The sequence below is a fragment of the Mchenga conophoros genome, linkage group LG8 (assembly GCF_057382185.1).
Source record: "Mchenga conophoros isolate Kocher_MC1m ecotype Shallow Benthic linkage group LG8, M_conophoros_male_GT1.1, whole genome shotgun sequence".
In the NCBI taxonomy this organism is placed as follows: Eukaryota; Metazoa; Chordata; class Actinopteri; order Cichliformes; family Cichlidae; genus Mchenga; species Mchenga conophoros.
The window spans coordinates 15,006,300-15,019,778 of NC_140533.1; the positions used below are offsets into that span (position 1 = coordinate 15,006,300).

Sequence of the window (13,479 nt, forward strand, 5' to 3'; positions counted from 1 at the left end):
GTTTTCTAATATATCCACAATTATCTTGTTATTTCTGATCATTTTGCGGCCGTAGCAAGTGTAGATTAATAAAGTTCCTTTCTATCTGTCTAATTCTGAGATTCCTAATCTGAAATTTTGAGATACCTGTCCTAAATATTTAAATTATGGTCATAGTTTTGTTTTGTTTTATTTATTTTGACTGAAATACGCTTCCACATTAGTTAACTATACGAACCCTGATAAATAATGCGAGCTGCTCTTACCAGTTCAGTTATGTTTTTGCGAACCTCCTCGGCCACGTGAGGATACTATTTACACCTCACGTGTTCGTTTGAAAGGCGTCGAAGAAGAGCAACTTCCGTTTTCCGCTCGGCTCCCGCCCCGCTCCGCCATCATGAAGTCCTGAACAAAAACGGATGAGAGTCGAGCAAAATGGGGATAACACGAACTGTTGATGAAATCCGCCGACAACATTATCGTAATGACAGTGCACAGTGCTGAGCGGAGCGGAGCTGTCCATTTGAATGCACCAGCCTCCCACTGAAAGCGTCCCCGGCAGCTCCTGGCGTTGCGTTATTTAGTTAGCGCTGGTGCTAACAGCAGCCAGAGCTAGCCGCTGATTTTCTCTGGACGTCGACGCTGCTGCTAGGTTAGCTGGCAGGCGTCGGTCTAGCTAGCTGTCACTTAAACTGACTGCCACTTGACTCATGTCAAGTCGCACACGCCTGCTAGCTGTCCAATTGACTGGGGGCATCAGGATGGAGAGGGGTTTAAGTAAAAGCATCGACAGGCAGAATGTGGTTTATTGGTGTTGAATAGACACCAGCACCGAGGAAAGAGGAGTGAAGACCACTATTTTCCAGGCAGGCCGGTTAGCTAGCTTCAGAGCTAGCTACAGTGGATCCCAAAAGCCACGGTAAGACGTGCTATAAATCATTCAACATGCGGGGCTGTGAGCGCATCCCACCCCGTTTGCAGGGGAGACACCGGCTAGCATGATTAGCTGCCTGATTTTCAGATCTTGGGGAGTTTGACATTGACGTGGAAGCTTGTTGTTGGCCTGCACCTTGAACATTCTTGAGTTGTTGTCAAGCTGCTGTTGAATACATGTGGATTTCTATAGAAAGCAGCAGCTTGGGTAGCCTAATTGAGCAGCCGAGTGCAAAAAGCCGTCTAGCTCGCTCAGCTGATGCTGATGGCAAGCACATATATGGATAATTGCTTATGTGCCTGACCAGTCAAACACAGTAGACATGTTTTGCACAATAGGTCTGTGCTTCTCTGATGTTATAAAATGCATGTATGTTAAAGAGAGAATCATTGGTGAAACCATGTAATTGTGGCAGACGACGTGTGGCGTTAACGAGACATGGATGGTTTAGTTAAAATGATTACAAGCTTCCTTTTGCCTTAGTTACAGTCGTCAGAGAAGTTCCCATTTTTAAAGGGAACCTAATGCTTCCCGTTTGTCAGAATCAAAATGGCCAAGTGAGTCTTGGTATTTTCATGTTCAAGGGTTTGGAAAAAACTTGAGCTTGATTGGTGACTGTGAACTTACAAAATTGCAAAAGCTGCCATTGCCCATTTATCAAGGTGTTAACCCTTGATAAAATCTTAATGACTCATGATGACCTAACTTGTTCCAGGCTGCTAACTTTGACACCAGGGAGAAGTTGTTATCTGCACTGCAGCTACACAAAAACATTCACCATTGTACTGTGCATGTGAGTGTATCATCAGTTGGCTTTTCCAATATTTTTTCTTTGGTAAAGATATATCAGCTATATTTATTCAGCATTTCCAAAAAATATCTTTTCCATAACCACACTTGGGGGTTGGGGTGGGGATTGGTTCACATATAAGAATGCGTTGATTTTGACCTTCAGAAAACATCTGATGGTTCTTGCTAGAATTCAGAGACAGACATCACGTTTCATCTTTGTTATTTCAAGGTTTATAGTCTAATATCAGCTCTCTCAGTAGGACATACTTTTAGTGTGGGGTAGTAATCGCCCACATATTTAAACGTGGTCTTCCTCACCCATTTAGCCATATCATTGTTTTTGCTCATGATAGCTCTCCAACGCATAGTGGTTACATGGTGTTCTACTTAAAACTGGTAAATCTTGTCATGTTGTTCCCACACAGGAAGCAAAGCATGGGGCTGCTAAACTGGTTGGCAGTTTTTATGTGGAATTTGGCCTGATGTTGTCTGGTGGTTTTCAACATTTCGAAAGCTGTATGGAAAGTCAGACAGGGCCAAGTTAATGCTACAAAATGTAGTCCTCAATTTGCTTGTTGGTCACAGTTCATTAAGAAGAAAGAAAGAAACGGCTTAGGGGGGAAAAGAGATCCTGTCAATATATTGCAGTTGGTCTTTTGAAGTTCTTGGCTGTTGGTATCGGCCTCAGAAATCCAGTCTCACTGATGCTCTGCAATACACTACACAGTCAGTTTGATGCCTGCTTCTCCTTATAATCATATGAACTTTAATTCATGTATTTCTATAAGGCCTATCAGAATACTGTGCAAGTGTGTACAAATGCAAATCAAACCAAGTGTGAGTCACTATGTTAACATTTTGATAGGAAAAGAAAAGCAATCCAGCCCGTCTGTGTTTTGTTCTTCAGTTTTAACAGAAGCACACCTTTTATCTTGTCGCAGTTGCTGTGTGGTTTTGTGCGCGGGCTGCTGAAGGACCAATGACAACATCATTGTATGAGAGCAGTCTTTTGTTCAGCATTGAGAAAGAAAATAATATCAAATAGTCCAGTTTTTGTTTTTTGTTTTTTTTAAATCATAGTTTCATGTGTCAGGGAGATTAAAGAAGCCATTAAAGAAAGAATAACTCGAGGAAAAAGATGTTGCATCTACCATTTTAAGATCATTTTGGATCTTTAAAATTGATTATGTGCTTCAAAAATGATGTTTGTTTCCCTGTACTGAAGCTAAAGCCATATATTCTGTGTTTGGTGAAAATATAGCAATTAAAAAAAACGTGTATCTTATTTCAGCGAATAAATAGAAAGCTGCTTTCAGCTTCTCCCTTATTCACAAGGCGGCCGCCACAGTGGCTACCTCCACTTGTTTGATTTCTCTCTCTTCCTGGGATCGAACCAGAGAGCTTTTGCTTGTTAGGCAGATGTATAAAACACTTCATTATGGAGTCACAAATCTCAGTGTTAAACAAAAAAAAAAGTCGTACAGCGGTAAGTGTGGCCAGCCATGTTCACCATAAATGTAGAGACAGACAAAGATTCAGTAGCCTGTAGAGCCACCTTTGGCAGCAATAACTTGAAGTAATGGTTTTATGTATGACTTTATCAGTCTCTCACATGATTGTGGGGAAATTCTTGCCCACACGTTGCTGCTGTGCTTGGGATCACTGTCTTGTTGTATGACTTAATGTCAGCCAAGCTTTAGCGGTCAGACAGATGGTCTCACATTTGACTCTAGAATACTTTGGTATACAGAGGAGTGCATGGTTGACTCATTGACTGCAGTGTGCCCAGATCCTGTGCAAAACAAGCCCATATCATCACACCTCCTCAACCGCGCTTTATCGTCGATATGAGGTGTTAGTGCTGATATGCCGCCTGGTTTTCTCCTCACGTCGCAAAACATCTCCACTTTGGTCCCGTCTGTCTAAAGCACATTGCTCCAGAAGTCTTGTGGTTTGTTCACATGCTGCTTTGAAAACCTAAGCTATGAGCTTCTTTTTAGAGAGAGGAAGCTTTCTCCTGCCAACTCTTCCAAACAAGCCAATGTGCTGTCATGAACTTTAACATTTAAAATGCTAACTGGGGCCTGTAGAGTTCTTGTTTTTGTTCTTCTGAGCATTTAATGGTCTGATCTTGAATTTGTTGGGACATTCCCTGCTGGGAAGATTGTGGCATTGTGTTAACACACATCTGAATGCTCCAGACCAGCAAACTGTCAAAACTTCTGCTTTTTTTAGAGTGCATTTAATCGGTGGCTGCTGATTACACCATGGAGTCCTATGAGCTCTTTTCACATATATGCACATTGATGAGCCACAAGATTAAAACCATAAAAGTCACTTTTGTGCCACCAAGAAATAAAAGATCCCACCTGTCATGACATGATCAAAGGGACCTCTTTGGTGTGGCAGCACACACTGCCACACCAAAGAGGTGTGGCAGGTGGTTACAGGATGGGGCCTTCACGTGAATATGTTATAGGATCAGCATTGGTTAATCAGTATATGAGGGTTTCTATTCTACTTTATAAGTATAAACCAAAGTGGGTTGCTCCTAAGAAGCAGAACAGCAAATAATGGATGGATCTGCAGAGCAGTGTGTTGGTCACATTGGTGGGAAAGTTGGCGCATCCTCATGTGAAGTGAAAAATATCTTTCAGTTGATGTTTGTTTGTTTTTGTTTTTATTTGTGTGTCCACTACAGAGGACATTAACAAATAGGCCGGGTCTCAGGAGGCTATGATTGCATGATGATGCATTGCAATTGAATATTGCTGTTCTCGCTGGCCTGCAACTGAAAAACTAGTATTTTACAATGTATAATTTAATGCTAGTTAACTGTTGGATCTAAGATGTTACACAGCCACCCATTAGTAGCCAGGACTGCAGCTCTGGCAGACGGCTTGACTCCTCTCTGTGTGATGGGAAGTTGTGAACAAGAAGTGTGGATGGCAGCCCTGCCTAGCCGGTGCAGTTCTGCAGTATTGTGATCACGAGAAAAAGGATGTATGTAGGTTGTGTCACAGTAAACTGGTATCTAAGAGCTCTGCTGTAGCAATGCAAAAGCACATTCTGTTCACGTGTGTGGACGTTACCCCACGAGGAGAGAACGCTAACACTGCTTATGTTAGCCACACGCAGCAGTCTGTGTGTGCAGTGTTCTGCTCAGTGCAGCGTGCCACACATTTTAGAAACATTAAAAAGATGTTCCAGGTCTTCAAGAAATTGATCAGGACCATCCTTTGATATAGTGCTGCAATTCTGCAAGCTTCGTACGTACATTACAAGACAGTCTTCTGCAATACATGAAAATATCTGTGTAGGAGAAGAAGAAAAAGCATTAACAGGGTTTAAATGATTACATGATATGTAAGAGAAATTCTGTATTTCCTTAAAAAGAAAGAAAGAAAAGAAATAACATGGGTGTAAGCCCAGATTTGTGCTTTGTACTGCTTTCCCCTTTCATCTTTGGTTGAGAACAATATATTTTTTAAATGGCATGAGTGACATCAGTGTCAACAATTTCCACCACAGAGATCTAAGTGTGTCGACTTCATGTGACAGACTAGACCGTGTTTCCGAGGCAACTCGTGCTTTCAGCACAAATGTTGGTATCCTTTCCAAATAACAGATGCTCACCCAGTGTGTCTCTTCCACGCTCACCAGGCGCTGGCCATGCCGTCGAGTGTGCGGGCCGGGAGCCTGAAGGACCCGGAGGTGGCTGAGCTCTTCTCGAGGGAGGATCCCGAGAAGTTCTTCACGGACCTGAGGGAGATCGGCCACGGGAGCTTCGGAGCAGTGTACTTTGTAAGTTAGTTTTCTTAGGGTTTGGCTCTTTAATAGAAATGTGATAGAGTGCACACAAGAGCCCTTAAGTGTGCTTTACCCTGAGTGCAGGCTTAAATGTGAAGGCCTGTTACTTAATGTGATTTCAGATACTTGTGTTCATTTATCGGTTTGAATTGTGTGTTTGATCTTTGTCAGCTCTGCAACAGAGTTGTAGGTGTGTAGTTATGTTCGTTTGAATTCAGTAGTAGGAAAATGTTCAGGTATGTGTTTTTAACATGCAGCTTACCTGAAGGCATATAAACATGGGGACAGGCTACGGACAAATAACGCTGACTGAGTACGCTGAAAATCGGTTTTTGAATTCTGGAGTTTGGATGATATTTTAGTTTCCAGTCACACACTGACTCAGTCATCTGGCAAACTTTAAAAAGTGCTCTGCTTGTTATAAATTTAAGACTGCAGTCTCTGAGTAGTTAGCATGGTGTTCATAATGTTGTATACAGCTGTTCTTCACTGAATTTATATAATGTAAGCATGAGAATGCAGGTGAAATGAAAATCATTACCTTTGTATATATATTATCGTCTTATTAATGTCTAATTATTTCTCTGGCTTTGTTTTTCTTCTTATGTAAGTTGATCAGTGTTTTGGCGCCATAGACAACAGTGTAGGCTCAGTTCTTCCTGCATATAAACCATTTCAGCGCCCACCTGAGAGGTTATTACTTCCCTCATAGGAAGTTACTATAAATAAAAGATCTTACTAAGTAAGGTAACATGACTCATTACCTAAACTACATGCAGGCCAGTCGTGCTTATGTGCATAGGCGCATTTTAAACAACAAAAACCTGGACAGGCAAAATTTTCATAGCGTAATTTAAAAAAAATTTCATACTTTGATTTTTGCATTGTTTTTTGGGGAGATTTCACTTGGTTCAAATGTAATTACTGCTATAAATCTTGCTGAAGTCGGAGTGATTGATGCTAAGAAAAGCTAAGCGCAGCAAAGAAGAATAGCTGACAGATGGCGGTACTTCTATTAAGAGCACAAGCTGGAAAAACCTGTCGACTGAAGATGAAAGAAGAAGGAAAAAGTAAAAACACAGTGCAAGTCGGGGAAGGAGAACAACTTTTCAGAGCAGGATAAAAGTCCCTGTTTAATGAAGGGTGAAAAGCAGCCAGTCATGGATGAAGGGATGATAGGAGGGCAGAGGAGAAGAGGGAAGGAAGCTCTGCAGAAATGCTCGTTTTATGTAATGGCCATTTCTTTGTTGTATTTAATGTGAGGAGCATTGATGGATGTGTCTCAAGTGCTTTGTGGAATAAATGCTGCACTGATGCTCTCAGCCAGGTTTAAGTGTTTGAGTTTTGCTTGCAATTAACTTTGTGTGGAAGGAAAAGAAAACAAGGCGAGGGCGTCTGTGCTATTTAAAGAAATAGTGACAAAGATGGTTCGAGCAGCATCCAAAGCTTCAAAAAATTTACTGCATGTTGTCCTTAAATTTTCCCTACTAGGCCCACGACATCCGCACAAATGAGGTGGTGGCCATCAAGAAGATGTCCTATAGTGGCAAACAGTCCAATGAGGTAAGACCTGGCGACTCTCTAATGGCTGGTCTGCTGCAGATGTAATATCTTATGGATAGAGTGATGAAGGCTCTGCTCGTATCCTAGAAATGGCAGGATATCATCAAGGAAGTGAAGTTCCTCCAGAAACTGCGCCACCCCAACACTGTGGAGTACCGTGGCTGCTACCTGAGAGAGCACACAGCCTGGGTGAGTGTGTGCAAAAGCTGTGCTCTCATCAGTGTTGTGTTAATCAAATGAATGATTTTAAAAGTGACTTGCTTAGGAGGTCGTTAAAGATGTTAACATTCCCAGTACCACACATTTAAAAAATAAAACAAAGAATATAGTTGGGGATATTTCAGCATCCACTTTAAACACATTTCTTTTTTATGCACATATTTGGGCCACCAATGGATTGTAAAAATACACCCAAAACTTTGTCCCCTCTGCAGTATTCCTGTGTTCATTTTCACTATTTTTGAAAAATGTCAAAGATGAGTAAAAGCAGTGCTGTGATTGATAAATAAATACTCAATTTATCGTTTTATTTTTATTTCAACTTGAGATCATAACAACCATCAAATTTGGTTCTCTCACCCCTCGACTTACTCTCCCCCCTTAGCTCCGTCTTTCACATTCTCTCTCTCTCTCTCTCTCTCGATCAGGAAGAGAGCAGCCTTTTGTTTCAGTGTGAATAAAAACATGAAACGTTGACCATTTGTTCTAATATTGAAACCGGTTTCTGGTACTTCCTCCTTTTTTCTGTGCAGCTTGAGGCAAGTTGCAGTTGCCACAGAGTCTGTTTGTTTCACTGTGACTGCAGGAATTAAATATAGTCTCTGGTTTCTGCAGCCAAAAAGCAGTGTTTCGTTCCAGATATCCTCAAAAGGCTCTCAGTCCCTGGAGAAAGTTGATGTGGCAAAAAACAAAAAAGCTCTAAAAATGACGTCATTGTAATTAACTGGTGTGTTTTTTAACAAAACATATTGGTGCATTTCAGAAAATTAGAATGAAGTGAAAGTTTTGTTTGTTTTTTTTACATATTCATCCAAAAATTAAAGTATTAAAAGCCTTTTGTGTGAGTATGCCTTGTAGTGCATGGAAATGAGCAGCCCTTGTAATAAAACTACAATATTTTAGTATATTAGTGTTTGAACAGTGGCATTGAGTGCGTCTCTCTATATAGTTGAGTACATGTAACCACAGTTATAGAGACGACTGGACTGTTCTCCAGATGATCTCTGATACACTCCACAAGGAGGGGAAGCCGCAGGATGTTGTTGCTGAACGTCTGGCTGTTCGCAGAGTGCTCGATCACAGCATATTAATGGCATTTTGCACAAACAACAGTGATGGCTGCAGCCTCAATGGTATTGTCAAGAAAATCAATTCAAGAACTTGGGCGACTTTACAAAGAGTGGACTGAGGCTGGTGTCAGTACGTCTCCAGGAAAGCAGCTACAACTTTAGCATTCCTAATATCGAGTCACTCCTGAACCGGAGACGACATCAAAAAGGACTGGACAGCTGCTCAGTGCTTCTCTTTCCACATAAAAGTAAAATTTAAGGTCCTAAAGACTAGAGGAAGAGTAGAGAGGCACAAAATCTAAGATGCTTGAAGTCCAGTGTGAAGTTTCTGCAGTGCCATGTCATCTCCTCATGTTGGTGTCAGTTGATCCACTGTGTTATCAAGTCTACAGTTAACAAAGTCACCCACCTGGAGACTTGGAGCACTTTGTGCTTTAATTTGCTGACAAACTTTATGGAGAGAGATGGTGATTTCCTTTTCCAGCAGGATTTAGCCCCTGCTCGCAGTACAAAAACTACTAGCAAATGGTTTGCTGGCCACAGTATTGCTGTGCCTCATTGATCAGCCAGCTCATCTGACCTGAACCCCAGAGTGTCTGTGTTGTTATTGTCAAAATGAAGATGAGGACCCAAAAATACAGACAGGATGAAAGCAGCTATCAGAGCAGCCTGGGCTTCCTGTACACCATGCTGCATTAATGCAGTGATTCATGGTAACGGAGCTCCAACCACGTATAAAAATATTCTGTATGTCTGATTTTCACAAGGTATAAGTCACGATCATCAAAATTAAAACAAAGGCTTAAAATGTTTCACTTTGAAGGTGTGCTGTCGTCTATAGACACCTAAATAATGTTACATTATGTGGGATGGTTAGCTTTTACATCTCATGCATACTTTGGCTCTCAGAGCTCCATTGTGAGGTGGACATGAGAACACTTTCTCGGACTCCACCTTAGTTTGACAGCAGTGTTAAAACTTTGATAAATGGGTCGAAGTCTCTGGTACAAAAAAAGCTCTTCCCGCCTAGGTCAAGTGTGACAAAGTTTTTAACACCAAGTGTACTCTTGGTTTAACACTCCACCCTGTCTCTCTTCTAGCTGGTGATGGAGTACTGCTTGGGTTCAGCTTCTGACCTTTTAGAAGGTAAGTAAGACAAATGAGTAATGACAAAACCTGTTTTACCCGTTTGAGTTTACGTTCACATAAACTGCCTGATATTCCCAAATGTCTCTCTTCACTCAGTCCACAAGAAACCGCTGCAGGAAGTGGAGATAGCTGCCATAACCCATGGTGCATTGCAGGGATTGGTGTATCTTCACTCTCACAACATGATTCACAGGTAACCCCTATTCATTTCTCACTTATCTGGATCTATTCTGCTCTCCTCCCCCACACTTCTGACAAGAGACTAAACAAATAGAGGGGAGAAAGCACAAACTGTGCTGCCTGAGATAAGCTTATGCAATGGTGCTTGTGCTTACACACTGTGCATCATGCTGCTCCCCAGCCTCCAACAATGCATTTTCTCTCAAACTGTTTTGTCTCCGTCGTGTTTTTCCTGACCTGTCATTCTCTCCTGTCTGATCGTTTCTCTCTCAGGGATGTGAAGGCCGGAAACATCTTGTTGACAGAGCCAGGTCAGGTCAAACTGGGAGACTTTGGCTCGGCCTCTATTGTCGCTCCAGCCAACTCTTTCGTGGGAACACCTTACTGGTAAAACATCAAACCAGTGTCTCACTGGCCTACTCATTGTGGATTCTCAAAGAAGCCTCAAAAACTAACCAAAATCGTGCGTGTCAAATATGATACACTAGGCGTTAAGGGGTTAAAACATACCTGTGATGTTTTGCCGTATTTTATCTTTCCTTTCTGTTCTGTTACAATCATAGAAGCTCATGTTAAAGTTCAAATACTGAGGTCAGTGTATGTATAAGTAATCTCAGGCTCTGAGCTCTCCATTTCACTGTTTTTTTTTCTACTCCTAGCTTTGTGTGATGTCAAAGAAAGAGGATATCCCTAAGACGATGATGTCATGTCTGTGCAGGCGAAATGAGCTTTTCAGACTGTTAGCATGGCTGTTATGTGGCGTCTATTTTGTCCACTGAGTGTAAAGGCGAGTGAGAAGCAGCAGCACTCTTAAATGAGCTTGTTTGCACATTGTAGAGGATTCGTACATGTAAATATAGTCGAAATCTTTAAATGTTGTCATTAACTTGCGTGTGTTGATTTTGTAAAATCAGATATATTTCCTCCGATGTTGACAATTTAAATATTCATTAATATCTAGCGTACTGCTGGTGTCTAGATAAACTATAGTCTCTAATCATGCGGGTAACGTGCTTTAATTTGCATTGAACCTAAGATAGCTGACTAAACGCTGCTCACATTTGTGAAGCAAGGTGTGGCCACCCAAATGTCACATTCAAATTCATTCAAAGCAGGCAGAGTACAGTTCACACTGGGAAAAACTTTGATCTGTAGAATGAGCATGTGTTTAATTTTAAGTTGTTAATTTAAAAAAAAGGTTATTCTGCCACCGAATTTTTCCTTTCCAATCTTTTCAAGTGTATTTGAGGAGGTTAAATCACCAAGTAGTTTACTCCTACTTCTCACCGTTCAGCAGCCAGAATTATTTGTTGTTACTCTACATGAGCATAAAGCTAACGCTGCCTGTTTAGGTGGGGCAGATGCTGGAAACAACAGTGAGCCACCAGGTGCCATTGTGTGCTGGATCAAAGGAAGAGGGCTGGAAATGGCTGAATTACTGCTGATGTGTTGTTGTTGTTTCCTCCACCCAGGATGGCCCCTGAGGTGATCTTAGCCATGGATGAGGGTCAGTACGACGGGAAGGTGGATGTGTGGTCACTTGGCATCACCTGCATAGAGCTGGGTAAGAGATGGCCATACAGTGCTCCACAAGTGTCTCTCTTTGTGTTCACAAAGCTGAAAGTGTTCTTTGTCTGCCTCTCCTTCTCTGTCACGCTATGTCGTGCTTTGTGATTCTGCAGCGGAAAGGAAGCCTCCTCTGTTCAACATGAATGCTATGAGTGCCTTATACCACATCGCCCAGAATGAGAGCCCTGTGTTGCAGTCTAATCACTGGTGAGAGACGAAGCTTTGCAACAGACCTGTGTCTTTCTGTCATTTATTTCACAATTAGTTTTGTGTGTGTGTGTGTGTGTGTGTGTGTGTGTGTGTGTGTGTGTGTGTGTGTACGTACACATACACATAAATAAAAAAAATAGGTTTCATAAAAATGACTTGTTATTAAGGCTTTTTGAACATGGGGATGAACTCACACTTTGAGTTTGCTGCCATGCTTATAGATCAGTGTTTAAATTGTTACATTATTTGAATCATCTCAGGTAACTGTGGACAAACCCTTCAGTATTTCTCATGGGACACTTACTGCTGTTTTTTAACCAGTTTGTCTCCACATCAGGACATTTTTAATGCTTTCTGAGTTTTAATTGAGCTAACAAATCTCTCAAGCCGCTTTAACGGACTATAACATAATTAAGATTATTATATGTGTAATAATGCAGTATGCATTGCTTAAATTATATGTATAATCATGACGTTTTGGAAATTTTCAGGTCGGATTATTTCCGCAATTTCGTGGACTCCTGTTTGCAGAAGATCGCCCAGGACAGACCTACCTCTGATGTGCTGCTCAAGGTACAAACAGCCGTGTGATTAATCTTTAACTGAGAGAATAGAATGAAATATATTTTCTTCAATTTCTAGCAGTTTCTTTTCAGCTTGTTGTTTTTGGACAAATAATGAAATTTGTGCTTTAAATTCAAAACAGATTTTTAGGCTTGAAGGAAAACACTGAGTGAAGGTTCAGTGTGCAAGCAAAAAATCACCAAGAAGGTTTTTTTCTGTTGTTGTATTTTTTTTTTCTTTTTTGTTTTGTTTTTTAAATGAAAAACAATGATTTTATTTTACTTGGATGTATAATTTTGGTGATGGGCATGTCTATGTATTTTTAACTGTCAGACTGAGGTATTTCATCCTGTCACTGTCCATCTCACCCCTTCTTTCAACCCTCCATCCACCCAGCACCATTTCCTATGCAGAGAGCGTCCCATGACAGTTGTGATGGACCTGATTGCACGGACCAAGGATGCTGTTCGTGAGCTGGACAACCTTCAGTACCGGAAGATGAAGAAAATCCTCTTTCATGAGGCGCACAATGGTCCCGCACCTGAAGGAGGCGATGAGGAAGAGGTAAGAAAGGGTGATGACGTATCAACCCTGTAATGCTTTTATCCTATTTTATTTTATTTAAACAAGCCTCTAATATTGATAAGTGGACAGTTTTCTTTTCTTATTAGTGAAACCACAGAGAGTGTTTGGGCCCAGAAATGGCTAATGACATCAGACAGGCACATAACATGAGAACAGCTGCTTCATATGTGAAAGGGGATTAAGAAAGCTGAAACATGAAAGTACAATTAACAAATACCAAGCAGCACTCTTTGGGGTCATCTCTTCATTTAAGCTCTCTTTAAATATTTGAGTTCGTCTCCTGATTTTTTTTTTTTTGTTTTTGTAAAATTAAGAAAGAAAGCGCTTCTGTCAAGAGACATGTGACGATGTTTTGTTTTGGATTTGCTTCATATAAACTGCTGCTGTTTATATTGCATTGCAATTGTAAATAAAGCCAGAGTCCAACGGTAATTATTTAATCCACAAATGAGAAAATGGGGCAAATGGTGATGATATTTTGCAGTTTTATTTATTTATTTTAAACAGAATCTCATAGAAACAGGATTGGCCCAGCATAACGCAGTAATGTTGACAGAGCAAATAAGAGTCTTGAAACATGAACAATTGTACTCATGCACACAAAGCGCATGAATGTGTCTGCTTCTACTGAAAACCTGCTTTAAAGGCCTATTCTTGTCTGCAGTTGAGGTAAATACAGGCACTGGTTACTATAAGAATAAAGACGTAAGGTAAATAAGACCCTTTTGTCCTCATACAAAGACTTTTTTATCTATTTAATTCTTTGATGGCCGTTTAAACAAAAGTAAATGAAAGAATAGCGACTGTGGTTCAATCTATCAGACCTGCATTTGTTTGGGATGTTTAAATATGTTT

At 40.9% G+C, this 13,479-nt stretch overlaps 1 protein-coding gene across 2 annotated transcripts in view; it reads left to right on the forward strand.

Annotated features, from left to right (window-relative positions):
• The first annotated feature begins 331 nt into the window (after window positions 1-331).
• taok2b (TAO kinase 2b) overlaps window positions 332-13,479 on the forward strand; it is a 31,242-nt gene continuing 18,094 nt past the window's right edge. The window contains exons 1-11 of one of the 2 annotated variants that reach the window (XM_085284469.1): window positions 332-898; window positions 5,369-5,509; window positions 7,007-7,078; window positions 7,166-7,267; window positions 9,468-9,513; window positions 9,613-9,709; window positions 9,970-10,083; window positions 11,169-11,260; window positions 11,379-11,472; window positions 11,967-12,048; window positions 12,436-12,603. In XM_085284469.1, coding sequence (XP_085140595.1) covers window positions 5,378-5,509; window positions 7,007-7,078; window positions 7,166-7,267; window positions 9,468-9,513; window positions 9,613-9,709; window positions 9,970-10,083; window positions 11,169-11,260; window positions 11,379-11,472; window positions 11,967-12,048; window positions 12,436-12,603 — 999 coding nt within the window. In that variant the 5' untranslated portion in view covers window positions 332-898; window positions 5,369-5,377. The remainder of the gene's footprint in view (window positions 899-5,368; window positions 5,510-7,006; window positions 7,079-7,165; window positions 7,268-9,467; window positions 9,514-9,612; window positions 9,710-9,969; window positions 10,084-11,168; window positions 11,261-11,378; window positions 11,473-11,966; window positions 12,049-12,435; window positions 12,604-13,479) is intronic. The other variant, XM_085284468.1, reaches the window with a different exon arrangement.